Source organism: Mobula hypostoma, chromosome 12 (genome assembly GCF_963921235.1).
Source record: "Mobula hypostoma chromosome 12, sMobHyp1.1, whole genome shotgun sequence".
NCBI classification, from domain to species: Eukaryota; Metazoa; Chordata; class Chondrichthyes; order Myliobatiformes; family Myliobatidae; genus Mobula; species Mobula hypostoma.
The window spans coordinates 111,535,209-111,561,516 of NC_086108.1; the positions used below are offsets into that span (position 1 = coordinate 111,535,209).

The 26,308-nt window shown below is 43.9% G+C and overlaps 1 protein-coding gene across 2 annotated transcripts in view; it reads right to left on the reverse strand.

Annotated features, from left to right (window-relative positions):
• Positions 1–26,308, reverse strand: part of ssx2ipa (synovial sarcoma, X breakpoint 2 interacting protein a) — a 116,161-nt gene that overhangs the window by 41,934 nt on the left and 47,919 nt on the right. For both annotated transcript variants that reach the window (XM_063064796.1, XM_063064797.1), the window contains exons 3-6: positions 22,484–22,635; positions 15,810–16,010; positions 5,916–6,026; positions 2,459–2,594 (exon numbers count right to left, since the gene is read on the reverse strand). In XM_063064796.1, the coding sequence (XP_062920866.1) occupies positions 2,459–2,594; positions 5,916–6,026; positions 15,810–16,010; positions 22,484–22,635 (600 nt within the window). The remainder of the gene's footprint in view (positions 1–2,458; positions 2,595–5,915; positions 6,027–15,809; positions 16,011–22,483; positions 22,636–26,308) is intronic.

Here is a 26,308-nt window from a genome sequence, read left to right on the forward strand (position 1 = left end):
ATTTCCCCCGGGATCAATAAGGTATGACTATGACTATGTGATTGAGACAGGACGCCAGTTATTCAGGTATGTTATCTTGGTCTTTTTTGGTACAGGGACAATGGTGGATAATTTGAAGCAGGAGGGCACTCTGCACTGGGAGAGGGAGATATTAAAAATGTCCATAAACACACAGTTGCCAGTTGTGCTGTGCACATCCTGAGTACTTGCCCTGGGGTGCCGTCCAGTCCCGCAGCCTCGTGACTGTCCACTTGTTGGAAACATCTGTGTACCTCAGCCTCAGGGATGTCCAGGTTGCAGGTTGTAGCGGTGGCTTTCCCCGGAGGCTCAGGGTTAGTGACATCGAACCAAGCGTAAAAGTTATTGAGCTCAGCTGGGAGAGGCCGCGATGTTGGCAGCACAACATTTGGCTTTGAAGTCTGCGATGGTATGCAGCCCTCGCCACAAGTCACGTGTGCTATTCGTTCTGAATCTTGACTCAGTCTTGTCCCTATATTGTTGTTTTGCAGCCTTGATGGCTTTGCGCAGATCAAATTTCAAGTTGACCTCGATCATATTGTGATCACTGGCTCCCATGGGCTTTTTCCCTTAGGCTAGGTTCCATAATCATCTCTAGTTCATTACATAGCTGATCCCTTAGTAAGCTCAATGACAAACTGCTCTAAAAAGCCATCTCATGAGCATTCAGCAAACTCTCTCGAGATCCATTCCCAACCTGATTTTCTCTAATGTTAAAATCTCCCATGACTATCATAACATTGCCCTTCTGGCACGCCTTCTCTATTTCCCATTGTAATCTGTGGTTCACATCCCAGCAACAGTTGGGAGGGAGGCCTGTATATAACTGCCATCAGGATCCTTTTACCCTTGCAGTTTCTTAAATCCATACACAAAGACTTAACATCTTCCAATCCCAAGTCACATCTTTGATTTGATGCTATTCTTTACCAGCAGAGCCATGCCACCCCCTCTGCTACGTTCGTATCCCTCCGATACAACATGTAACCTTGGACATTCAGTTCCCAGCTGCAACCATCCTTCAGCCATGATTCATTGATGCCACAACATACCTGACAATCTGTAATAGTGCATCAAGATCATCCGCATTTCTTAATAGTTCGTGCACTGAGATACAAGACTTTGAGTACTGTATTAGCTACCCTTTTTGATTTTGCATCCCTAATGTATTGATACTCACCATGCTGGTTGCACTTTTGTCCCATCATTTGCTTGTCTTTCCTGAGAGTCTAACTGCACGCTATTATGTAGTGAAAATCCTTGTAGGAAAGTGAAGGGAGCATCAGAGAAGGGATTTCTTTGGAACTATTTGTGAATTGGAATCACTCTATTTGATTCCAGATTGCTTATTGCCTATTTAGAAATGAGGAAACTTCTTAATGCCCAAGTCAAAAGAAGTGAAGTCAAAAACAAACACTGGCGAGGATGGAAACACTGAAAAAAAAAAAGAGGTGCTCGAAATACTGGCCCCCAACCTCAAGTGTTATCAGCATTTTTCTTCCTACCAAAGTGTCCTGAACTGCGGCGTATTTCCAGCATGTCCTGATGAAGGGCCTCAGCCCAAAACTTAGACCGAGTTCTTCCAACATTCTGTGTGTGTGTTGCTCTGGATTTCCAGCATCCACAGAATCTTGTTTATGATTTCTAGCATGTTCTATTTCACACCAAACATGGAACAGTACAGAACTTACTGTGCTGTACTTAACATACTGTAGATCAGTCTAAACCATTCCCTCCTAAATAATCCTCCATTTTTCATTTATCCATCAATCTAAGAGTCTCTAAAATGTCCTGCTGAAGGGTTTTGGCCTGAAAGGTTGACTGTACTCTTTTCTATTGATGCTGCCTGGCCTGCTGAGTTCCTCCAGCATTTTGTACGTTGCTCAGATCTCCAGCATCTGCAGATTTGTGATTGTCTTAAATATCTGCTCTACCACCACCCTGGAAGCATGATCTATGCACCCAGGACTGTGTTTAAAAAAAAAAAACTACCTCTCACATCCTCCTATACTTTCCTCCATTCACCTGAAAATATATTAGGTATTTCTGCCCCGGGAAAAATTCTCTGGATGTCCAATCTATCAGTGTCTCTCATCTTCTTGTACACCTAAAGTTGAGGGATTATGATTCAGATTTATTAATTGAACTAGATAGGCCAAACAACCTGTTGCAGTGCTGTAGTGTTCTACGACTCTATGAAACAGTGAAATGTTTTTGCGTCAACAACCAACACACCCAAGGATGTAATGGGGGCAGCCCACAACTGTCATCACATATTGGGGTACCAACATGGCAAGTCCATAATTAACTCACACATATCCGCAAAACCAATTCAGACAAAAGTTATAGATTTCCATTCCAAATAAAGCAGAAGCTGTACTCAAGATTATCAGGAAAAGGAACAAGCCACATTGTTCTCTTTATCTTTAGCCACACTTACACAGCTTCTTGTCTTTCTTGTCCATTACAAGCTGGTGTAACCGTTCTTTCAGCTTGTTGTATTCTCGTTCCTTTCTCTTCAGGTCATGGTTGTACTGAGTTGCACGGCTTGCTATTATATTTTGCAACTTTTGAATCTGAAAAGGGATAAAATCTGATCAACTTGCAATAATATTTATACTCAAAGAAAATGGCTAGACTTCTGCTGTGATAAAGTACCAATACAAAAAATTAAAGTGTAAAATTTAAAGCTAAACACAACTCAAAGTACTTACAAATTTAAAATATGGCATATTATTATATACATTTTAACCATTATAGATGGTTGTTGCTTCTGTGTGTTACGTTCTGAAAATGTTGTGAGGGGGCATTCTGGGTAGATAACTTACAAAATAAATAGCAGCACGTTGTTCCTCACCTCTCCATCTTTCATGTGTGCTATTCAAGGCCATCCGGCTTCACAGTACCACAACCATAACGTGTGGATCAGCAACTTTCACGGTGGAATCATTATTACCCTTCAACCATCAGGCTCCTGAGCCAGCGTGGGTAACTTCACTTACACTGAACTGATTCCACAACCTATGGATTCACTTTCAAGGACTCTAGAACTCACAGTTCAGTATTATTTACTGATCTAATTATTTAATTTTAACTTGCACAGTTTGCCTTTTGAACAATGGTCGTTTGTCAGACTTTGTGTATAGTTTTTCCATTGATTCTACTGTATTTCTTTGTTCTACTATGAATGCCTGTAAGAAAATGAATCTGAAGGTTGTATCTGATGACAGATAAGTACATTGATAATAATTTTACTTTGAATGAGATCACACATTTTTCAGTTTAACAAACACACCATGGGCTCCAACTTGGTCAAGTTGTTTGCTGTGAAAAACCTGCAACCTGCAGGAGGAACTCAACAGGTTGAGCATAATCAGTGGGAGGAAAGAAATTGCAGGAATACTTTCTTACCCCATCCCTAATTTATTTATTTATTAAAAATGTCTCTCTTTCCCTCTCACAATAACTCCTTGCCTGTTCTCCATCTTCTTCTGGCACTCCTTCCCCCTTTCTTTTTTCCAAGGCCTTCCATCCCATGACCCTTCCCTTTCTCCAGCCTTGTATCCCTTTTGCCACTCAACTTCCCAGCTCTTGGTTTCATCCCTCCCCCTCTCAAATCTCTTACTATCTCTTCTTTCAGTTAGTCCTGACGAAGGGTCTCGACCCAAAATGTCGACTGTACTTCTTCCTATAGATGCTGCCTGGCCTGCTGCGTTCCACCAGCATTTTGTGTGTGTTGCCGGAATAAAGGGGGTTTTAACTTGAAACTCTTGACAATTCCTTTTCTCCCCACAGATGCTGCTTGACCCATTGGGTTCCTCCAGCAGATTGGAGCACCAGCTTTCAGCAGTTTCTTCACATCATTTTTATTCTGGAGATCACTTAATATCATGCACCAATTTGAGAAAAATGTTTCAAATGCAAAAAGAGGTACAGATCCTGCAAAAGATAATACTGAAAAATAACATTATGTCACGTTTACATCAGGACAAGAAGTTGGTCTGATTTTAACATTTACAAGTTCACTCAGAACAGCCACAGGCAGGTCAAGGTCAAAGTTATTAACGAAACACATGCATGTCACCATATACTACCTTCAGATTCTTTTTTTTGCAAGATTCACAGATAAAAAATACAAGAAGAATTTATGAAAACTATAAATAACAAAGACTTACAAACAACCAATGTGCAAAAGACAAAACAAATCATGCAAATAATGAAAGTAAATAAATAATATTGAGTAATGAGTTGTAGAGTCCATGTAAGTGTGACTATAGATTGTAGAATCAGTTCATTGCTGTGGTGAGTAAAAATGAATTGCTGAAGAGATTTTGAACTAAGTGACAAACTGCTTTTACTAATATTGTATTTTCCAGAAAATATCAGATTCAAGAATGTTATCAAAGAACATACAAATTGTACAACCTCAAGTTTTGTTTGCTCACAGGCAGCCACAAAGCAGGAAAGCTGAAAAAACCAATTAAAGTAAAAAGAGAATAAAAATAAAAATAAAAGACCAACACTTGATACTCAAAAGAAAAACAAATTATGCAAGCAATTGAAGTGAACAACAGTGTTCTGAACTAAAATTGAGCCCTCAGATCCGAACCCTGGAGCAACCCAGAGTAGGCCCAAAGCCTCGCTTATCAGTTTATCATATTAGCGGGCACGGAGCACGACAACCAGCGCAGTCTTCATAGCCCCAGGCACCATGGAGATGACATGGCGGAGAGTGAGAGAAAGCGGCCCTTGCCTCGAAACCTGACACCCTATCTTTTTATTCCATCTGAAAAAAGCTCTGGATCTGGAGAGAAGAGTGAACATCGTGGAGAGCAAGGAAAATTGTTTTTTGACTGATCTGGGCCAGTGTTAAAAGAAGTCTAAACAGCAGATCGCATCTCACACCAGGACCTAAGCACTGCTGCTGCACAAGGTTCCAGGCCTAGACCACACAGCCCAGTGACTCACTCCGGGCCCAGATTTCATCTTCCAGCCTGAAGCTGCTGGCAAGCTCTTCAAATCAGCTTGGCAGCTAGAGCAATTCAACCTCGCACCAGGGCCAGTCGTATGGACACTAAATCCCCTCTGCCCAGGCCCCGACTTCTCACTTTGATGCCCAGAACAATCCAATCTCGTTCCTGGGCTAGTTGTATGGGTATTAGAACTCCATCTGCAACACAGCATCTCAGCTCATCCCCTGAATTTGCCTCACCATCACTCACCCCTTCACAGTTTGTGGTAATAATTTAACACAACTTGCCTCAGAAAAGGGTATTTTTTGTGATGTTTCTAAGTCTGATTTCTTAGATTACATTGGTACCGCCATCTTAACTGTCAGTTGTATTAAAAACTAAATAGCAATTATTAATTAGATCAAAATACAGAAATTATCAGTGTACACCTAAGTCTCACAATGAAGATGGTAAGCTGATTATTAGAGGATATTGGCTGAAGGTTAGAAGAAATGTTTGTTCTTCAAGTAGCAACAGAAGTTAATTACAGCAATGACCTACAGATTCTGTTAGAGCATTGCAACTAAACCTGGCTGCCTATACTAATGTCAACTTCAGATCAACTGCAAGTTACGTTAGGAAGTAAAAGACTCTCACAAAAACATTCATATCAGGAGACACATTCCATTCACTAGTCCCCAAAATATAGAGTTCTAGCTGTGCATTACAAATATTTTCTTCTTTGAAAGTGAGCCACATGAGGTACAAAAGGCTTGATCATCTCTGCTTGAACTAAGGAAACCTCAAATGTTCATCAACTTGCTGAAAGAATAATGAGATTGTCAAATTCTGCTGTAAGTTCTTGACCAAAAGGAATGCAAGACAAAAATGGGAATTGGGAAAGGCATTCTGTTTTACTTGAAGACAGACGACTCAGGCATTTACCTCCTCCTTTTCATTCTTTAGTAAATTGTGCAAAGCTCGGTTCTTCAACTGTAGCTGTCTGTCCTTCTCTTGAAATGATACAACCTCTCTCCGGGAGGACTCTAGCTGATCCTAAACAGATTCAATTATATTAAAATACAACGATCACCATCGCTTGAATAATTCATACTCTTTACACAGCAATGTCTAACAAAGTCCATTCATCCACAAACTAGTGCGTCAGTTCACACCTACTAAATACACAGACTAAAGTGAGGGAGCATACTGAAGGGACTGAAGGTTATGTAATGCCCTGGTAAAGATTTCACTGCTAACGTTGCAGGGTGGTTCATGTAATGGTCTTTCTGTAGAAGCAGGGTCTGGGTTATTGTTAAAGACAATAGGTGCTGAAGAATGCGAGCCATCCAATCAGGAAAGAAGGCTGGGAGAGCAGGGGGGCTTTTGTGCGTGACACCAGTGTGAGCCTTTTTCTTTGTTCGGCGGGAGATGCTGGAAAGAACGGTCACAGGACACAATCTGTTGGGCACTGTGATTTGATGGAGCAAGGTGCGAGAGTCTACTGAGGATTGGTGAACATGACTTTTGGAAGAATTGAGCTCCAACTTGTGCGCATTTGACTGTTTAATTATAATGGGCCCTTGTTTTTCTCCCTCTTTTCTTTTTTTTAATATACATACATATATACATATACATATACACGCATACAGCCCAAGAACAGCGAGTCTTTCAGCACCAAGTGAGGGCCAACGAGCCATTTCCTGACATGCCGGAGAAGAAAGGAGGTTTACTGTGGGGGTGGGGGGGGGTGGAATCATCCCAGATTGATTCTGTTGGATGCTGAGTGATTGCCCTAAGCATTGATCAAGTGGGTTGTGTTCAAACCCATGTTTAGCTATTGTCAAGTGATTAGGATACATGGTTACGGACACCGCAGGGTGGTGCAAATCAATGGGATTACCTGTGACTAATCCTTGTGTACTGAATGGAGTGGATATTCGTAGCCCAGATGAATTGTTCATTCAGATTTTTAAGTAATGTCAAAGCATTAGGAACAGTTATGATCAGGGCGCAGAAGTTTGACAAAATGGTAGGAAAAGACTGTTTTAGTTCAGACTAGTGCTAACATAGTACCAGTGGATCTGCCCGGTATTATTGGGTCTGAGAAATGAAGAGTGTAGGCAAGGGTGCCCAATCAGAAGCAGCTTCCTGTAGCTGGGGGCGGAGACTTGAAAAACAAGTTGCTCTTGTTGCGGAGCAAGGGGAGGAATGGTCTGATCTGGGAGGTCCAATGAGTCCTCCAGCGAGGGGCGAGAATTCAGAGTTGGTATCGGCCTTTACATCCCTAGCGAATAGATGGTCAAGTTCACCATCTCTTCGGCAACTCAGCTGTCTCCCTAGCCAAAAATATGTTCAAAGGTACAATTTAACGTCAGAGAAATGTATACAATATACATCCTCAAAAGCTTTTTCTTCGCAACCATCCATGAAAACAGAGAAGTGCCCTAAAGAATGAACGACAATCAAATGTTAGAACCCAACGTGCGCCCCCAGCTCCCCCCTCCCATGTATAAGCAGCAGCAACAATCTCTCCTACCCCCCACAGGCAAAATAAAAGCATTGACACCTGCCACCAAGCGCTCAAGCGTGAACAAAGCAACAGTAAAAACAGAGACTTGCAGTTACCCCAAACACTACATTGTTCACCCAGTATTCGACATACCACAGGTTCTCTCTCCCTGATAAGGGAGAAAGAAGTGTCTCCGTTTTCCCAGCGAGCAGGGAGACATAACAAACAACTTACTGGTTTACGATGTTAAAAGTCTGCCACGTCACTTTTAGAATAGAAACATAGAAAACCTACAGCCCACAATGCTGTGCCAAACATGTACTTCAGAAATTACCTAGGGTTACCCACAGCCCTCTATTTTTCTAAGCCCCATGTACCTATCCAAGAGTCTCTTAAAAGACCCTATCGTATCCGCCTCCTCCACCATCACCAGCAGCCCATTCCAGCTTTCAGCACCCTCTGCGTAAAAAACTTACCCCTGAGATCTCCTCTGTACCCATTTCCAAAAACCTTAAAACTGTGCCCTCTCGTGTTAGCGATTTCAGCCCTGGGGAAAAAAGCCTCTGACGATCCACACGATCAATGCCTCTCATCATCTTATACACCTCTATCAGGTCACCTCTCATCATCTGTCACTCCAGGAGAAAAGGCTGAGTTCATTCAACCTATTCTCATAGGGTATGCTCCCCAATCCAGGCAACATCCTTGTAAATCTCCTCTGCAACACACATCAAAGTTGCTGGTGAACGCAACAGGCCAGGCAGCATCTGTAGGAAGAGGTGCAGTCGACGTTTCAGGCCGAGACCCTTCGTTAGTCCTGACGAAGGGTCTCGGCCTGAAACGTCGACTGCACCTCTTCCTACAGATGCTGCCTGGCCTGCTGCGTTCACCAGCAACTTTGATGTGTGTTGCTTGAATTTCCAGCATCTGCAGAATTCCTGTTGTTTGCATTTAAAATCTCCTCTGCACCTTTTCTATAGTTCCCACATCCTTCCTGTAGTGAGGTGACCAGAACTGAGCACAGTACTCCATGTGAGGTCTGACCAGGGTCCTATATAGCTGTAACATTACCTCTCGGCTTTTAAACTCAATCCCATGGTTGATGAAGGCCAATGCACCGTATGCCTTCTTAACCACTGAGTCAACCTGTGCAGCTGCTTTGAGTGTCCCATGAACTCGGACCCCAAGATCCCCCTGATCCGCCACACTGCCAAGAGCCTTACCATTAATACTATATTCTGCCATCATATTTGACCTACCAAAATGAACCACCTCACACTTATCTGGGTTGAACTCCATCTGTCACTTCTCAGCCCAGTTTTGCATCCTATCAATGTCCCACTGTAACCTCTGACAGCCCTCCACACTATCCACAACACCCCCAAATTCAGCAGCCGGACCTACTTATCTTAAGCTGAGAATGTTCTCAGGGCAAAGCCCACTCCCAAAGGGGAGGAGCGGACCTCTCAGATGCTGGAAGAGTGGCAGTGCTCTGATAATGTGAAAAGACAGCGACTGATAGAGAGTCTGAGAGGTCTGGCTGCTGAAGTAGTGAGATCCTTAAAGACCAAGAACCGTTTAGCTACTTCTGCAGGCTACATGCGCTAGAAAACGTTTTTGGCACAACAGGAAGCCCAATGGAACTATGACAAGGTTTCGGACCAAGTTTCAGGAGAAGGGGGAGAAACTTTACACCTACATTTTTTGGCCAGGGAGACAGCTAAGTTGCTTGCGATGTAGAGGGGCCATCCAGACAGCCAAGGTGAATCTGTTGAGAATGGACCAAGTGGCAAAAGGCACATCATAGGACATGATTGCTTGCAGCCTTCGAATGTCTCGTATGACGCATCTCCCTCCCTTGTTTGTTGAGCTCATCAGAGAAGTAAGAGGAGGAGGAGGATGCAATGGAGGATCTGGAGACCTCTCTCATCAGAGTACAGTTCTTGGTAGTAGCCCCTATTGCTGTAGTGACCCCTAATAGCCCACCCCTAGGGATGTTAAAGGAGTTTGTGGCAGAGTTTAGAACCAAGGTAACACTCAACACGCTGGCGGAACTCAGCAGTTCAACCTACCAGCCTTCTCCTTCCCACCCTCCCCCCACCTTCTTTATAGGGCCTCTGCCCCTTCCCTCTTCAGTCCTGACGAAGGGTTCTGGCCCGAAACTTTGACTGATCGTTCCCACGGATGCTGCCCGACCTGCTGAGTTCCTTCAGCGTGTTGTGAGTGTTGCTTTGACCCCAGCATCTGCAGAGTATTTTTTGCTTAGAACCAAGGTATCCTGGTTGTTATCGGCGGATGCAGCCACCAAGTACGACAAAGCCAACAGTGAGTCAGACCCACTGAGGGTACAGACTAAGCAGAGGGCTGCTGTTGAATGATGTCCTGTGATAAGAGAAACAACCAGTATTGTCTGTTATAACTGTGGTGAAGAGGGACACTTCAGGAAGGAGAATGAAGGATGGGAACACTTTCAAAAAAATGAGCCTGCAGGTACCCAAGCAAAGAGTGATGTCACGAAACTTATTAGAGACCCAGTGAGGGAGCAGCTTGATGACTGAGGGGGCACGTTCCAAGCAATATAACAAGGAACCCAATAAAACAAAACACCCTATACCTGAAGGTTTAGTGGGGCCAAGCTCCAGTGTACCGCTAAAGATCGAGGAACCATTAGCAGTACACTAATGTCATTCAATGCGCTAGAGATCTGGGGTTTTAGTAGTGATGACTACCTGTATGATGGTTACTTGTCATTGAAACTGGGGCTTTCGGAGGCAGATGTGGGAGTAGTTGAGGTCCTTGATACATTAGCGTTGGTTGTCCAGACCCGAAGCTTCAATTCTTAAGGGAACAAATACTGTTATTCTGAGGAGGCTACTGGGAGCCTGTAAAGAGAAAGTTGAAGACAGCTTTCTGAAAACACTGTCCATTGATGCTGTGTTCAGAGCTGCATTTGAGGAAGTGCGTCGCCACACTAGGCTGGATGATGAGCATAAGTGAGGGACTATGTGGTATACTCAGCCCAAATCAATTGTATTACAGCCTGAGGAAGTAGCTGGAGTGACAGGAAGCCCCAAATTTCCCAGAATGCCTGATGCCAAGGCCTTCTTGGTGGATGCTTAGAAAACCACAAAGAGGAGTCATATTTACTTGCTGGGGTATTGGTGAAGACCAAACTGCAGAAGCCATTGGTTGTACAGGTGAACAGGATCACAGTGATTGTCGGGAACACCTCGGAGAGGGAGGTCACTCTCAGGTGGGCAATGGCAATGGCACACCTATTTCCTGTGACAGTAATGTCTAGTGTTCCTGTGAGACAACAGGGGAGAAACCCTCTCCAAGAAAGGGAAAGTTGACAGCCAAGTCATTCAACTTTGGTGACTCCCCAATACCTGGAGGTTGGAAGAGGAGATTGATAAGAGAAGATGCTGAAACTGGAAGATGGTTTTTCTACTGATGAGTTTGATGTGGTTGTTCCAAGTACACTCGTCACACCATCTGGGTGACAGAGGACATCCTGTTCTGAGAAAGGTTGAGGTGGAGGAGCTTTGGCAGCACCTGCTGAAGTTGAAGGAAGCTGGATTCATCACGGAGTCCAGAAATCCTTATGTGTCCCCAGTAGTGGTGGCCAGGAAGAATGGAAAGGTACGAATGTGTGTTGACTATCAGACTCTGAACCAACACACAGTCCCTGGCCATAGATGGTTCTGAGGATAGAGGACATGTTGGCCTGCCCGAGAGGAGCGAAGTGGTTCAGTGTGCTGGATCTGAGGAATGGGTATTATCAGATACCCGTGAGCAAGGATGACAAGGAGAACATGGCATTCAGATGTCCACTTGGATTCTTCCAGTTTGAAAGGATGCCCCAGGGCATATCAGGAACCCTGGCTACTTTCCAGCGTATCATGGAGAAAGCTATGGGGGATATGAACTTGCTTGAGGTGCTGGTGTACTTGGATGATCTCGCAGTGTTTGGGTCAACCTTGGAGGAACAGGAAGCGAGGCTACTGAAGGTATTAGGCCACCTGAAAGCTGAAAGGTTAAAACTTTCTCTGCACAAGTGCCAGTTCTGCAAGATGACTGTCACATATATTGGGCACATAGTGTCACGGAATGAAGTAGCTATGGGTCCGTCAAAGATCAGGGCAATGACCACGTAGCCCAGAATGTGAGTGCCCTATGCTCGTTCCTTGGATTTTGTGGGCACTATTGGAAGTTCATGAAGGACTACCCTAAACTGAGTCACCCTTTGAATCAGCTTCTGGGAGGTTACCCTCCCTTTTGGAAGAAAGGGAGGAGAACGAAAGGAGAAGATGGTAAAGATTTATCTTAGATCTTCGGAGCCTTTTGGAGAAAGATGGGATGCAAAATGTGAAGAGACCTTTCAGTTGCTGAAGGAGCTGCTGACGAAAGCACCTGTGTTGGCTTTTGTAGAGCTCCAAATGCCGAATGTATTGCATACAGACGTCATTAGAACCAGGCTTATGGGGTGTTCTGTATCACGATCAGGGCACTGGGTTGAGACCTGTTGCATTTGTCAGCCAGAGTCTGTCACCCTCTGAGTGAAACTACCCCACGCACAAACTGGAGTTCCTGGTATTGAAATAGGCTGTGGTGGATAAGCTAACTGACTACCTATATGGTGCCAAGTTTGAGGTGAGAATGGACAACCATCCATTAACTTGTATCCTGACCTCGAAGAAATTGGATGCCACTGGCCATTGGTGGTTGGCGGTATTGTCTGCCTACAATTTCAGCCCGACGTATCAACCGGGGAGTTGGAACATTGATGCTGATGCTTTGTCCTGACGTGCGGATGAAGGGCTGGACAGGGATGGAGAGTGGGGGAGCGTTCCTGCATACAGAGTTAAAGCAATGTACCAGTTTTCTACCATGGGGAAGTCAGAGGCAAGGCAAGAGCGGGATCGAACAGTGGATCATTTGAGAGCTTCTGGTTGTGCCATTCCACAAGTTTACTGCAGCCTGAGCACTCTGAAGACAAAGCAGTTGCCAGAATTGAGCTCTGGGGAACTCGCTGAGCAGCAGCCAGATTACCTTTGAATGGGTACAATTTGGTCAGCATTTGCAAAAGGGGATATGGCCCAAGTGGACAAAATGGAACACCCTGCTATCTCTCTACTACAGAGAGAATGGCCCAGATTGGAGTTGAGCAGCCAGATTCTATACCGGGTCATGTCTCCCCAGACAGGCTTCTGCACTCTCATCAAAGTTGCTGGTGAACACAGCAGGCCTCTTTCTTCAGTTAGTCCTGACGAAGGGTCTCGGCCTGAAACGTCGACTGTACCTCTTTCTAGAGATGCTGCCTGGCCTGCTGCGTTCACCAGCAACTTTGATGTGTGTTGCTTGAATTTCCAGCATCTGCAGAATTCTTCGTGTTCCGCATTCCCAGTTGGTTCTGCCTGCAAAGTATTGGAGGATTGTGCTCAAGTCACTTCATGATGATTCAGGTCATTTGGGTGTTGACAAGACCAATGGAACCAGAGATCGGTTCTACTGACCCCAAATGAAGCTGGAGGTCAAGTCGTGCATTCAGGGTATACGGAGGAAGACACTGCCTACAAGGGCCTCTCCGTATCCCACTTGCAGAGTGCAGGGTCACTTGATCTGTGTGTATGGATTTCCTATCAGTAGAGCCTGATGCCAGCAACACAGTGAACGTCTGTTTTTAAAAGATCACTACACCAGATATGCACAAGTCTTTCCAACAAAGGATCAGAGGGTGTCCACCGTGGCCAAAGTGTTATGGAAAAAGCATTTTGTTCACTATGCCCACCCCCGCCCCCAGATGGATACATAACGATCAGAGAAAGGATTTTGGGAATAGGCTCATACACAAATTACTGAGCATGCTTGGAGTAGAGAAGTCAAGAACTATGCCTCATCACCCTCAGGGTGATCCCCAGCCCGAGAGGTTTAATCGGACCTTGCTAGACCAGCTCAGAACCTTGGAGATCAGTAAGAACAAGTGGAATCAACAGTTTGGATATCTGATCCACTGCAACAACTGTACACAGAATGAAGATACCAGGTACTCGCCGTATTAACTGATATTTGGCCACAAGGAGAGGTTGCACATTGACCTTTGCTTTGGGACTGGCAGGAAAGATTTGACACAGAAGACTTATCAGACACATACTTCAGATATGAGGAAGGAATGGCAAAGGGCTTATGAACAAGCCAAGGCCTCAGCTACCAAGCAAAATCTAGAAAATAGAAGGCTATATGATCAGAAGGCTAGGTTCCCCCAACTGGTGCCTGGAGACTGAGTCCTCAAAGAATTTGGGGCTACCTGGGAGCACAAGTTGGCTGACCGGTGGGCAGCTACACTCTATGTAGTGGAGCGTCAGATGCCAAATGTACTAGTTTTCCGGGCAAAACCAGAGGATGGGAATGGGCCTGTCACGATTTTCCATCCGAACCAACTTCTACCTCTGGGGCAAGAGGTACGTGTTGACCCAGAGCCTGACATGGACCATACACCTACTAAGAGACAACATGGAAAAACCGAAGAACAAGCAGTGGAAAGGTCGAGATGGGACCCAAGCACTAAATATAACATGGACTCAGAGGATGAGGAAATGGGGGTGAGGTACATGCCGCCCTTTGCAAACTCCCCAATAATTGACCGAGATTCCCAACCTTTTCCACGCTGATGCAGGTGAAATGGGGTGACTTAGTTGTGGGCAGGCAGGTTTGCAGTTAGACAATGACAGGAGATTGGGCTCTAAAGTAACTGGGCATGAAGCCGAGCTCAGCCAAGTGGTGAGGAGACTCGAGTTGCCGGAAGGTACGAGTAGTGGACAGGGAGAGGGCCCAGGGAGTGAGACAGGGAAAGAGCCCACGGAGTGTCTGAAACTGAAGCAGATGTTGGGGTAAGGAGGACTTAAAAAGTCAGGAAACCCCCAGACAGACTGGCCTATGTCACACCGGGGGTACAGAGTGTGAAGTCTATCCCCTTAGTGAGACATGTCACTGCCATTTACACCTGGATCGGAAATTCCTTTGAAAAATTTGTGTTATTCATGAGGGGGTGATAAATTATCTCAAAGTCATGAGGACATGACTGTTTTTGGAGGGGGGAAAGAGTGTTACGCCCTAACAAAGGTTTTACTGCTAACGATGCAGGGTGGTTCATGTAATGGTCTTTCTGTAGAAGCAGTGTTTGGGTTATTGTTAGAGATAATGGGTGCCGAGGAATGTGAGAAATCCAAACAGGAGAGAAGGCTGGGGAGGCAGGTTTTTTTTGTACCTGACACCAGTGTGAGCCTTTATCTTTGTTTGGCAGTAGATGGAGAGAAGACTGGGGAGAACCACTCATAGGATTTCATCCGATGGGGACCATGATTTGATGGAACAAAGTGCAGGAGTCTATTATGACTTTTGAAAGAGTTGAGTTCCAACCTTGCACATTTAACTGTTTAATTATAATGGAGATCTTTTTGCTTTTTTCTCCTTTTTTTTTTAAAAAAAAAGGAACCTTTAATTAAGTTAATATTTATAAATACACTTCTCTTAATTATATACAGTGTGGGGTCTGTTATTTCATTGAGGTGAATGCAATGGAGTTTACACAAACTGCGGCTTGGGTGGGAGAGACATCCCAATCTCACGGATTTGGCGGGACCGGAGTGGGTATTCTTTAGACGTACGCGAGTCTTTCGGTGCCAAGTTGGGAGACTGACAGTGAGAGTCAACAAGCCGTTTCCCCAAGACACCCAAGAAGGAAGGGGATTGCTTTAGATCAAGGAGAGCACCATCACATTCCAATGAAGAGTCTCGGACCTGAAATGTTAACTGCTTCTCTTTCCACAGATGCTGCCTGACTTGCTGAGGGTTTCCAGCATTTTCTAGTTTTATTTCAGATTTCCAGTATATTTTTTAAATCACTTTGTAGATTGAGTGAATTGGCAGAGACTTTTCCCTGGGGCAGAAATGGTTAATACAAGAGGGCATAACTTTAAGATGATTGGAGAAAAGTGCAGTTGGAGCTCACAGATGTGTTTTTTTTTTAAATACACAGGCACATGGATGATAGAAAATGGAGAGTTACGTAGGATGGAATGGTTAGACTGAGTTTAGAGAAGTTTATAAGGTTGGCACAATGTTGTGGTCCAAACAGCCTGTACTGCACTGTAATGCTCTATGTTCATTAACTGAGCTGCAACTGAATTCAGAGACGCAAGCACGCGCACACACACCACACACACACACCCGACACACACACACCCGACACACACAGCAGAGCAGTAGCTTGTTTGGGTTACTGCAGCTCTTACACCAAGAACTCTTGCTTGTTTCCTACTATTTACCTTCAGTTTTACTTGGCTGTGGTACAAGTGGTCCATATCACTGCTGGACTTCAGATGTTGTGTTTCCATGTCCTCCAGTGTGCGGAGATTCTTGCGGTGAAGTTGCAGAAGATCATATGTACAATTTAAAATGGCTACCAGGTTCAGTTCTTCCTGTGCCTCCCCCGTATAAAAAGATGGAAAGCCCAAGGTAGTGAGTTCCTAATGTACGAAAAGATATAACAAAGATTCACTCAGTAATTGGGAAAACATATCAGAGAAAGATAAATAATGCAAGTAATCAAATCAATTAAATACACTCCAGCTAATACTTTATGATATAAATATTGATACAAAATGTTCAATTGGTTGGATTGGGCTGTAGAATGGTAATTTTTCTTGAACTGTCCTACTTGTCTTCTTCTTAAGCCCATCACCCTGACTGAGGTATAGGCTTGTCAACAGCAGCTTGCCAGAGTCCTCTGTCCTTGGGCAAATCGGCCCTATGGCTTCTGTTTTCACCACACGATTTCATGTCTTCTACATGAAAATCCTTCTTCTCCCAGGGATGGTCTGTGGAGATTCTGTAGCTTTGGGATTTTACGGGATGGGGCTGCTAGTCCCATGTCCATCCCTCCTCCTTTTGCAGCTGGGCTTAGGAACATCTATGGCAAAGTTAACTCTTCTGTGCTTGTACTTTCAGACAATCACTGACAAACATGAACTATTACATGTTACTTCCAGTAATTACAATACAGTTGCTTCTGTATTTTTCTAGAAACTTGGTTTTCTGTAGAAAGTGTCACGCTACTTGAATATGGCTATTTTATAGGTTAATTGTTACCACTGGAATTTGTGTTATCTTGTCTATATCAGACACCATGACTACTTTTTCCCATTTTCTTTTCTTTGTTTTCTTGATCCTCTTTCCTGTTCATTTTTCAGGGTTGTAGCATCTATCAATAAGTACCCACAACATCCAGGATATGCCCACTAAGTAAGTGGTACAGGAGCCTGAAGAACCTCAGTGATTCAGAAACAGCATCTTCCCCAGATTTCTGAACAGCCCATGGACCCATGAACATCACCTTACCATTCCTTGTTCCTTACTTTGTTTTTGCAATTTACAGTAACCTTATGCCTTTCATGCCTCCCAGGTGCCAGTGTCCAGAACATCTTGGATCGAGTTCTCAGCACCTTAAGCGGGAGGGTGAATAGCCAGAAGTCGTGGTCCATGTCAGTACCAATGACATGGGTAGAACAAGTGACAAGCTTCTGCATAGGGAGTTCAGGGAGTTAGGTGCTACTCAGGATTGCTACCCATGCCACATGCTAGAGAGGCTAGAACTAGGAAGATTATAAGTTTAATACATGGCTAAGGAGTTGGTGTAGGAGGGAGGGCATAAGATTTTTGGAACATTGGTCTTTCTTCCAGAGAAGGTAGGACCTGTACAGAAGGAACAGTTTGCATCTGAACTGGAGGGGCACTAATATCCTAGTAGGAAGGTATGTTAATGCTGCATTGTGGGGTTTAAACTAGAGTTGCAGGGGGATGGGAATCAGAGTGCCAGAAGAGTTAGTGGACAGATTGTGGATTCAAATGTTGGTAAGACCTCAGACAAAGTTAGGGATCAAAAGGTTGAGCATTGTGTGACTAGTGGCCTGAGCTGCATATATTTCAATGCAAGTAGTATTGTAGGAAAGGCAGATCATAGTGCTGAAGATAACATAGCTGGTTTACAAACAGAGGCAATGTGCAGTGAGCAGAGACTGTTGGCAGGGCAAAATTGCAGTCAACAGGATGAGCTGCAACATAAAAGGTAGCCAAAATCAAAAAGAGTGAATACAGGACTGAAGATTCTGTATTTGAATGCACACAGCATATAGAATAAGGTAGATGAATTTGCGGAACAGTTGCAGATTGGCAGACATGATGTTAAAGACATCACTGAATCATGGCTGAAAGAAGATTATAGCTAGGAGTTTAATGTCCAATGATACAACATTGTATCAAAAGAATAAGCACAAAGGTAGCTTTGCTGTGGTTAAAAAAAATTAAATCAAATTATTAGAAAGTGGCAACATATGATTGGAAGGTGTTGAATCATTGTGGATGGAGCCAAGAGTAAAAAGACCTTGAATGGAGTTATGTACAGATCCCCAAGCAGCAGTAGGGATGTGGCCTACAAATTACAATGGAAAATAGAAAAGGCGTGTCAAAAGGGCAATGCTACAATAGTCATAGGGGACTTCAATATTCAGATAGATTGGGAAGATCAGTTTGATGCTGAGTTCCAGGAGGGGTAAATTTCTAGAGTGCCTACGAGATGGCGTTTTAGACGCTTCTCATGGTTGAGCCCACTGGTGGTGGTGGCATCCGTTAGTCTCGCGATCTGCGCCTGGAAAGTCTTGCTTCAGTCTGTGTTAGAGCAGTGTCTGTTGTGGCTGTAGAGGCCCACACGGGAGTGACAGTCTCGGCTGCAGCGACTGCACTTGAAGGCGCTGTCCTCCAGTGTTGTCTTGGTGCTGTTTTTCCAACGAGTGCACTTTTCTTCAGCAGCAAGCCTCAGCTTCTCTTCTCTTCTTTTTAGACCTCTGCGTAGTTCCAGCCTCCAGTGAGAGCGATCACTTGCGATATCCTCCCACCTCTCGACGTTCATTTTCAGTGACTTCATGTCTCTCTTGCAAACGTCTTTGAAACGAAGATGGGGCCGCCCTTGTGCTCTCTTGCCGGAGGCCAGTTCCCTGTACAGCAGGTCTTTCGGGATCCTCCCGTCTAGTGAGCCCACTAGAGGATCAGTAATACTGGATTGGGTGTTGTGCAATGAACCAAAACTGATTCGAAAGCATAAGATAAAAGAATCCTCAGGGGAAAGTGATCATAATATGATCGAATTCACTCTGAAATTTGAGAAGGAGAAGCTAAAGCCAAATGTATCAGTGTTACAGTGGAGTAAAGGGAATTACAGAGGCACGAGAGAGGAGATGCCCAGAATTGATTGGAAAAGAACACTGACAGGAATGACAGCAGAGCAGCAATGGCTGAAATATGTGGAAGCAATAGGGTATATACATCCCAAAGAGGAAAAAGTATTCTAAAGGAAAGACGACAACCATGGCTAACAAGAGAAGTCAAAGCCAACATAAAACCCAAAGGGAGGGCATATATTAGAGCAAAAATTAGTGGGCAGTTAGATGATTGGGGAACTTTAAAAACCAACAGAAGGCAATTAAAAAGTCATTAAGGTAAAGATGGAATACGAAAGTAAGCTAGCCAATAATATTAAAGAGAATAGTAAAAGTTTCTTCAGATACATACATTGTAAAAGAGGCATGAGTGGATATCGGACCGCTGAAAATGATGCTTCAGAGGTAGCAATGGGAGAGAATTAAAAGGCACATGAACTGAATAAGTATTTTGCATCAGTCTTCACCGTGGGAGACACTAGCAGTATGGTGGAAGCTCCAAGTGTCAGGAGGCATTATCAGAAGCTGCCTGGAATAAGTGTTTGTCTATGATACAGGCTTGCTCTGTTAACAGCAGGCACCAACTGATCCAGTTTAAAGTTGTCCACCGTCTCCACTATTCTAAACTTAGATTGCACAGGATTTATCCTTCTGTCTCACCAATGCGTGATAGATGCCAAGGGACAGAAGCCACGTTGTCACACACATTTTGGTTTTGCCCACTACTGACTGGATTTTGGTCCAAAATTTTCGACTGGTACTCAAAGGCCTATAAAAGATCCTTCTCCTTGGAAGCTGGTCTCGCTATATTTGGCTGCTCGCAATCTACTATTTGTTTCCCTGCAGCCATACTGGGGATGATTGTTGCCAAAAGTCTTATCTTGAGGGAATGGAAATCATCTTCTCCCTCTTCCTTTCGGAGATGGGTGGCTGATATGATCTCAGTCATACAGATGGAGAAACCTTAAGTTCTTGAGAACAAATTCAATTAAAAAATTTTTGGCTATCTGGGATCCATTCCTTGCCTACCTGGACGAGGCCAGGGGCGGATGAGCAATTTCCCCCCAGCTGGTTTCTCACGGCCCTCAGTTAAGATTTAATGTTTAGTATTTTTGAGCACTTTGCACAAATAGGCATCCCTCTATGTTATGTCCCTTTTTTTTTTGCTTATTTCATTTTTATACATGTCTGAGCTAGTATGTTCTTGTGGATTTCATTGGTTTTTTTTGAAAATGTTGAAAGTATTTAAAACAAAAAAGAAAGCACATGGTCATGCACTTTGGCATAAGATATGAAAGGATTGAATATTTTCTAAATGGAGAGAAAATTTAAAATTCTGAGGTGCAAAGGGACTTGGAAGTCGTTGTGCAGGATTCCCTAAAGGCTAATTTGCAGGTTGAGTCTGTGGTGGGGAAGGCAAATGCAATGACTAGAATATAATAGCAATGATGTAATGTTGAGACTTTGTAAAGAACTGGTGACACCTCACTTGGAGTATTGAGAACAGGTCTGGACCTCTTACCTTAGAAAGGATGTGCTGAAACTGGAGAGGGTTCAAAGGAGGTTCATGAAAATGATTCCAGGATTGAATGGCTTGTCAGATGAAGAGTGTTTGATGGTTCTGAGCCTGTATTTGCTGGAATTCAGAAGAATAAGGGGTGACCTCATTGAAACCTATCAAACGGTGAAAGGTCTGGATAGAGTGGATGCGGACAGGATGTTTCCTATGGTGGGAGAGCCCAAGACCAGAAGACAACCCAGAACAGAGGGGTCTCCTTTTAGAACTGAGATGAGGAGAAATTTCTTTAGCCAGGGAGTGATGGATCTATGAAAGTTTTTGCCACGAGCAGCTGTGGAAGTCAAGTTTTGTGTATATTTAAAGCAGAGGTTGATAGATTCTTGATTGGCCAGGGAATGAAGGAATATGAGGAGAAGGCAGGAGATTGGGGCAAAGAGGAAAATTGGATCAGCCATGATGAAATGGCGGAGCAGACGCAATGGCCAAATCGCCCAATTCTGCTCCTATATCTTACGATCTTATTATACCGCTTTTGCAAAGCAACAAACTTCATGTCATCTGTCAGTAAACCAGGATACATACAAATTAACAATGCAGTCACAAGGATGTTGCCAAGACTTGGGTACCCAAGTTACAGGGTGACTTGGGTTAAGGGTGAAAGGTAAAATGTATAAGGGGAACCAGGAGGGAACTTTCTTCACTCAGAGGGTGGTGAGAAAGTGGAACAAGCTGTCACTGGAAGTGGTGAATGCAGATTTGACTTCAACAATTGAGAAGTTTGAATAAGTACATGAATGGGAGGTGTTTGCAGGACTACCGTCTGGGTGCGGATAATGGGACTGGAAATCAAAGCGGATGGGTACGGACTGGATTGGGGGCCTGTTTCTGTGCCAGAGTGCTCCAAGACCATGATAGTGATAATAAACCACCTTTGCAGGAGAGAAGAGGAAATAATATGGTGATAGCAAAAACAGCAACACATCAGATTTTTCAGCATAGATGGCATCCAATCTATTATATCGGTCTTAGCTTGCTGAAAGTTCAACTTTGACCCGCTTCTCCATTCTTTCCTCAACTTTAAAGGAGCCATCAAATGGAAAAAGTACATTTTATTCTGTGAAAATTTGAACGCCCTTTCTAATCACACACACAATCTGCTGGTGGACCTCAGCAATTAAGGCAGCATCTATGGAGGGGAATAAGCATTTGAAGTTCCAGCCCAAAACATCAACTGTTTATTCCCCTTCATAGACACCGCGTGACCTGCTAAATTCTTACAGCATATCTTGTGTTGCTCAAGATTTCCAGCATATTCAGAACCTCTAGTGTTTATGACCAACATAGTATGCTTTACTTATTAAACCAATTCCTTTCTGATTTGCCTTTCAATTACTAAAGTTCAAAGTACATTTATTATCAAAGTAGTGTAGGTATACATCTTCTTGCAAGTGCTCACACAGAATCTAGGGAAAAATGACATAAAGACCAAACATCCAATGTGCAAAGGTGGACAAATCATGCATCATAGATAAAGCCCTCCCCACCATTGAGAGCATCGACATGAAGCTCTGTTATAGGGAAGCAGCATCCATCATTAGGGGCCCCCACCACCCAGGGCGTGCTGCTGTAATCAGGAAGGTGGTACAGGAGGCTCAAAGCTCACACTACTAGGTTCAGGAAACAGTTATTACCCCTCAACCATTAGGTTCCTGAACCAAATGGGATAAATTCACTCAAATTCACTTGCCCCATCATTGAAATGTTTCCACAACCTCTGAAGTCACTCTCATCCACTCTTCATCACATGTTCTCAATAGGTCTTGCTTATTTATTATTATTATTGTTACTGTCTGCACAGTTTGTTGTCTTTTGCACACTGGTTGAATGTGTAAGTTGGTGCATTGATTCTATTATGGTTATTATGGTTTTACTGAGCATACGTGGAACATAAATGGCAGAGTCCCCAAAACTGAATCCATAACAGTGGGGTCAGTTCAGCACCGAGACCCAGGTCCAGTAGCCCAACAGCCGAGGACAACAACTGCTCCCAAACTTGGCAGCGTGGGACCCAAGACCCCTGTACCTCCTGCCCAATCAACAAGGTTTCACAATGATGGGAATGTTACTACTTGCTGCAGTCTCTGATTAAACATTGACCACGAGATAATTATTTTTCTCTAAACAAAGTTCAAAGTTAAAAACAACTTGCCTGATTGAGGTAAGCTATGCATTGTTCTACATTCTCTTTTGTGCAAAACAAACTCAAGTTATGACTGCTGTTTTGAGGTGATGATTCAAAGATGCCATTGCAGGGAGACATTCTTGATTTGGATGTGCAATGATAGATAAATTCTTTGCTCTCTGTTGGGAAAAGCAAAATTAGATGATTCAAATCAATGCAACTATTCTCAGTTTCAGCCACTAATCTTGCCTAAAGTGCTGTTCATAAAAATCTTTAAAAGCATTCAAATTTGTTCAGAGCTTAAAAAACAACAATATTTCAAAGTATAAAATGTTATTGAATAGTGACTGACATTACAATTGTGAAAGAGTGAAGATAATAATAATGAGATGAGAAGACATAGGGGCAGGATTAGACAATTCGTCCCATTGAGGATGCTCTGCTATTCCATCATGGCTGATTTATAATCCCTCTCAACACCATTCTTCTGCCTTCTCACTGTAATCTTTGATACCCTGACTAACGAAGAACCTATCAACCTCCTCTTGAAATGTACCCAATGACTTGGCCTCCACAACTGACTGTGGCAATGAATTCCAGATTCAAAAAAGACGGACAGCCACACACGGACAATACTATATTTACTCTGAATCAAATTACCTAACGATTTCTAAAGGTCACATACTTATATTTATTTAGTACATTGATAATATAAAGCAGAAGAAACATTTGAACTCAAGATTCACACCAGTGCAAAATTTCAATAATCTACTTTCAGCAATGGATCACTTGCCAAGGTTAGGCTCCCAAGCTCCCCATCCGTTCTCTGGGGCTCCAGCTCCTACAACCTGATCCACTGATAAGGGCATTGGTTCTTATGTTTGTTTCAAACATCCACAGATCTGTTGGCTGCCCTCCCTTCAAACTTACCATATCTATTTAAATGCTACTTTGCAACATATTTTTAAAAATGAGGATGACGAACCAGTTAGATTAATACAATAACAGCTGACAGCCCAGGAAGTCACCAATGTCCGAATCATGCCAGAGTAATACTTTATACTTTAACTAGTCTCTTTCACAATGTAATAGCCATAATTAGAGGATCTCAAATCACTTTCCTCAGGGAAGACACTGGAGACCATGAGCAGCCACATCTGTTGCTTGGCTGTGGGTGTGCAGCAAAACCCAAGTCATTCCATGGCGTCTGATCAAAGTGAGACTTCTTGAATGGGAACTCAAGCTCATCGACGAATATGGTCTTCGGAACAAGTGGGAGGTGTGCAGGATGAAGTTCAGCCTCCCAAAGATCTGCAAGGCTGCCTGTGAACTGCTGACCCTTGATGAAAAGGATCCCAAGTGTCTGTTTGAGGGGAACACTCTCCTGCATCGGTTGGTCCTGGACAACAGCAAGATGAAGGTGGATTACATCCTGGCTTGAAGATAGAGGACTTCCTGAGCTTCGGCTGTAGGCTCAGCTCTTCATACTGGGCTTGACCAAGTCCATCCATCAGCAACACATCATGATCCATAAACAGGTGGCAAATATCCTCTCCTACATCATGCATTTGGACTCTCAGAAAGACATCAACTTCACCCTACACTCACCCTATGGAAGACGCAGTCCCAGCCACGTGAAGTGCTAGAATGTCAAGGCGGCACAGAGTGGTGGGAAAGACGCAAAATGATGCATTCCACTGTGTTTCAATGTACAGGAGACAATTCACATACTGATACAACCAATCAACAGATGACACAATAGCCACAGCTCTACACACCGTCCTTCCACATCTAGAGAAGAAGGATCCTTATGTGAAAATGCTGTTTTTGAATGCTGATTTGTAGTCCAACGCCATAATTCCCTCTAGGCTCAACAAGAAGTTCAGAGACCTCGGTCTTGACCCTGCCTTGTGCAGCTGGATCCCGGACTTCCTGTCAGATCGCCGGCACGTGGCAAGTAGCCTCCCTCACCTCTGCCCCTCAGGGCACCTCAAGGTACTAAGCCTCCTCCTTTACTCTTAGTATACCCAAGACTGTGTGGTCACCCACAACTTCAATCTGCTAATTAAATTTAGTGATGACACTACACTGATTGGCCTAATCTCAAATACTAATGAGGTAGGTTACAGAGAAGTCATCACCCTGACACAGTGGTGTCAAGAAAACAAACTCTTACTCAACGTCACAAAAACAAAGGAGCTGGTTGTGGACTACAGGAAGAATGGAGACAGGCTAGCCGCTATTGACATCAATGGATCTGGGATTGAAAGGGTAAACAGCTTCAAGCTCATAGAAACAGAAAACCTACAGTACAATACAGGCCCTTTGGCCCACAAAGCTGTGCCGAACATGTCCTTACCCAAGAAATTACCTAGGGTTACCCAGAGCCCTCTATTTTTCTGAGCTCCATATACCTGTCTAGGAGTCTCTTAAAAGACCCTATCGTATCCGCCTCCATCACTGTCACCAGCAGCCCATTCCACACACTCACCACTCTCTGCGTAAAAGACTTAACCCTGATATCTCCTCTGTACCTACTTCCAAGCACATTAAAACTGTGCCCTCTCGTGCTAGCCATTTCAGCCCTGGGAAAAAGCCTCAGACTATCCACACAATCAATGCCTCTCATCATCTTATACACCTATCAGGTCACCTCTCATCCTCCATCGCCCCAAGGAAAAAAGGCCGAGTTCACTCAACTTATTTTCATAAGGCATACTCCCCAATCCATCCTTGTAAATCTCCTCTGCACCCTTTCTATGGTTTTCACATCCTTCCTGTAGTGAGGCGACCAGAACTGAACACAGTACTCCAAGCGGGGTCTGACCAGGGTCCTATACAGCTGCAACATTACCCCTCGGCTCCTAAACTCAATCCTACGATTGATGAAGGCCAATGCACCGTATGCTTTCTTAACCATACAGTCAACCTGCGCAGCAACCTTGAGTGTCCTATGGACTCAGACCCCAAGATCCCTCTGATCCTCCACACTGCCAAGAGTCTTACCATTACTATATCTGTCATCGTATTTGACCTAACAAATTGAACCACCTCACACTTATCTAGGTTGAACTCCATCTGCCACTTCTCAGCCCAGTTTTCCATCCCATCAATGTTCCGCTGTAACCTCTGACAGCCCTCCACACTATCCACAACACCTCCAACCTTTGTGTCATCAGCAAATTTACTAACCCATCCCTCCACTTCTTCATCCAGGTCATTTATAAAAATCACGAAGAGTAGGGGTCCCAGAACAGATCCCTAAGGCACACCATGGTGACCAACCTCCATGCAGACTATGACCCGTCTACAACCACTTTGCCTTCTGTGGGCAAGCCAGTTCTGGATCCACGAAGCAATTTCCTCTTGGATCCCATGCCTCCTTACTTTCTCAATAAGCCTTGCATGGGGTACCTTGTCAAATGCCTTGCTGAAATCCATATACACTACATCTTCTGCTCTACCATCAACGTGTTTAGTCACATCCTCAAAAAATTCAATCAGGCTCTTAAGGCATGACCTGCCTTTGACAAAGCCATGCTGACTATTCCTAATCATAAATAATCTCCAAAGGTTCATAAATCCTGCCTCTCAGGATCTTCTCCATCAACTTACCAACCACTGAAGTAAGACTCACTGGTCTATAATTTCCTGGGCTATCTCTATTCTCTTTCTTGAATAATGGAACAACATGCACAACCCTCTGGTCCTCTGGAACCTCTCCCATCCCCACTGATGATGCAAAGATCATCACCAGCAATCTCCTCCCTCGCCTTCCACAGTAGCCTGGGGTACATCTCATCTGCTCCCAGTGACTTATCCAACTTGATGCTTTCCAAAAGCTCCTGCACA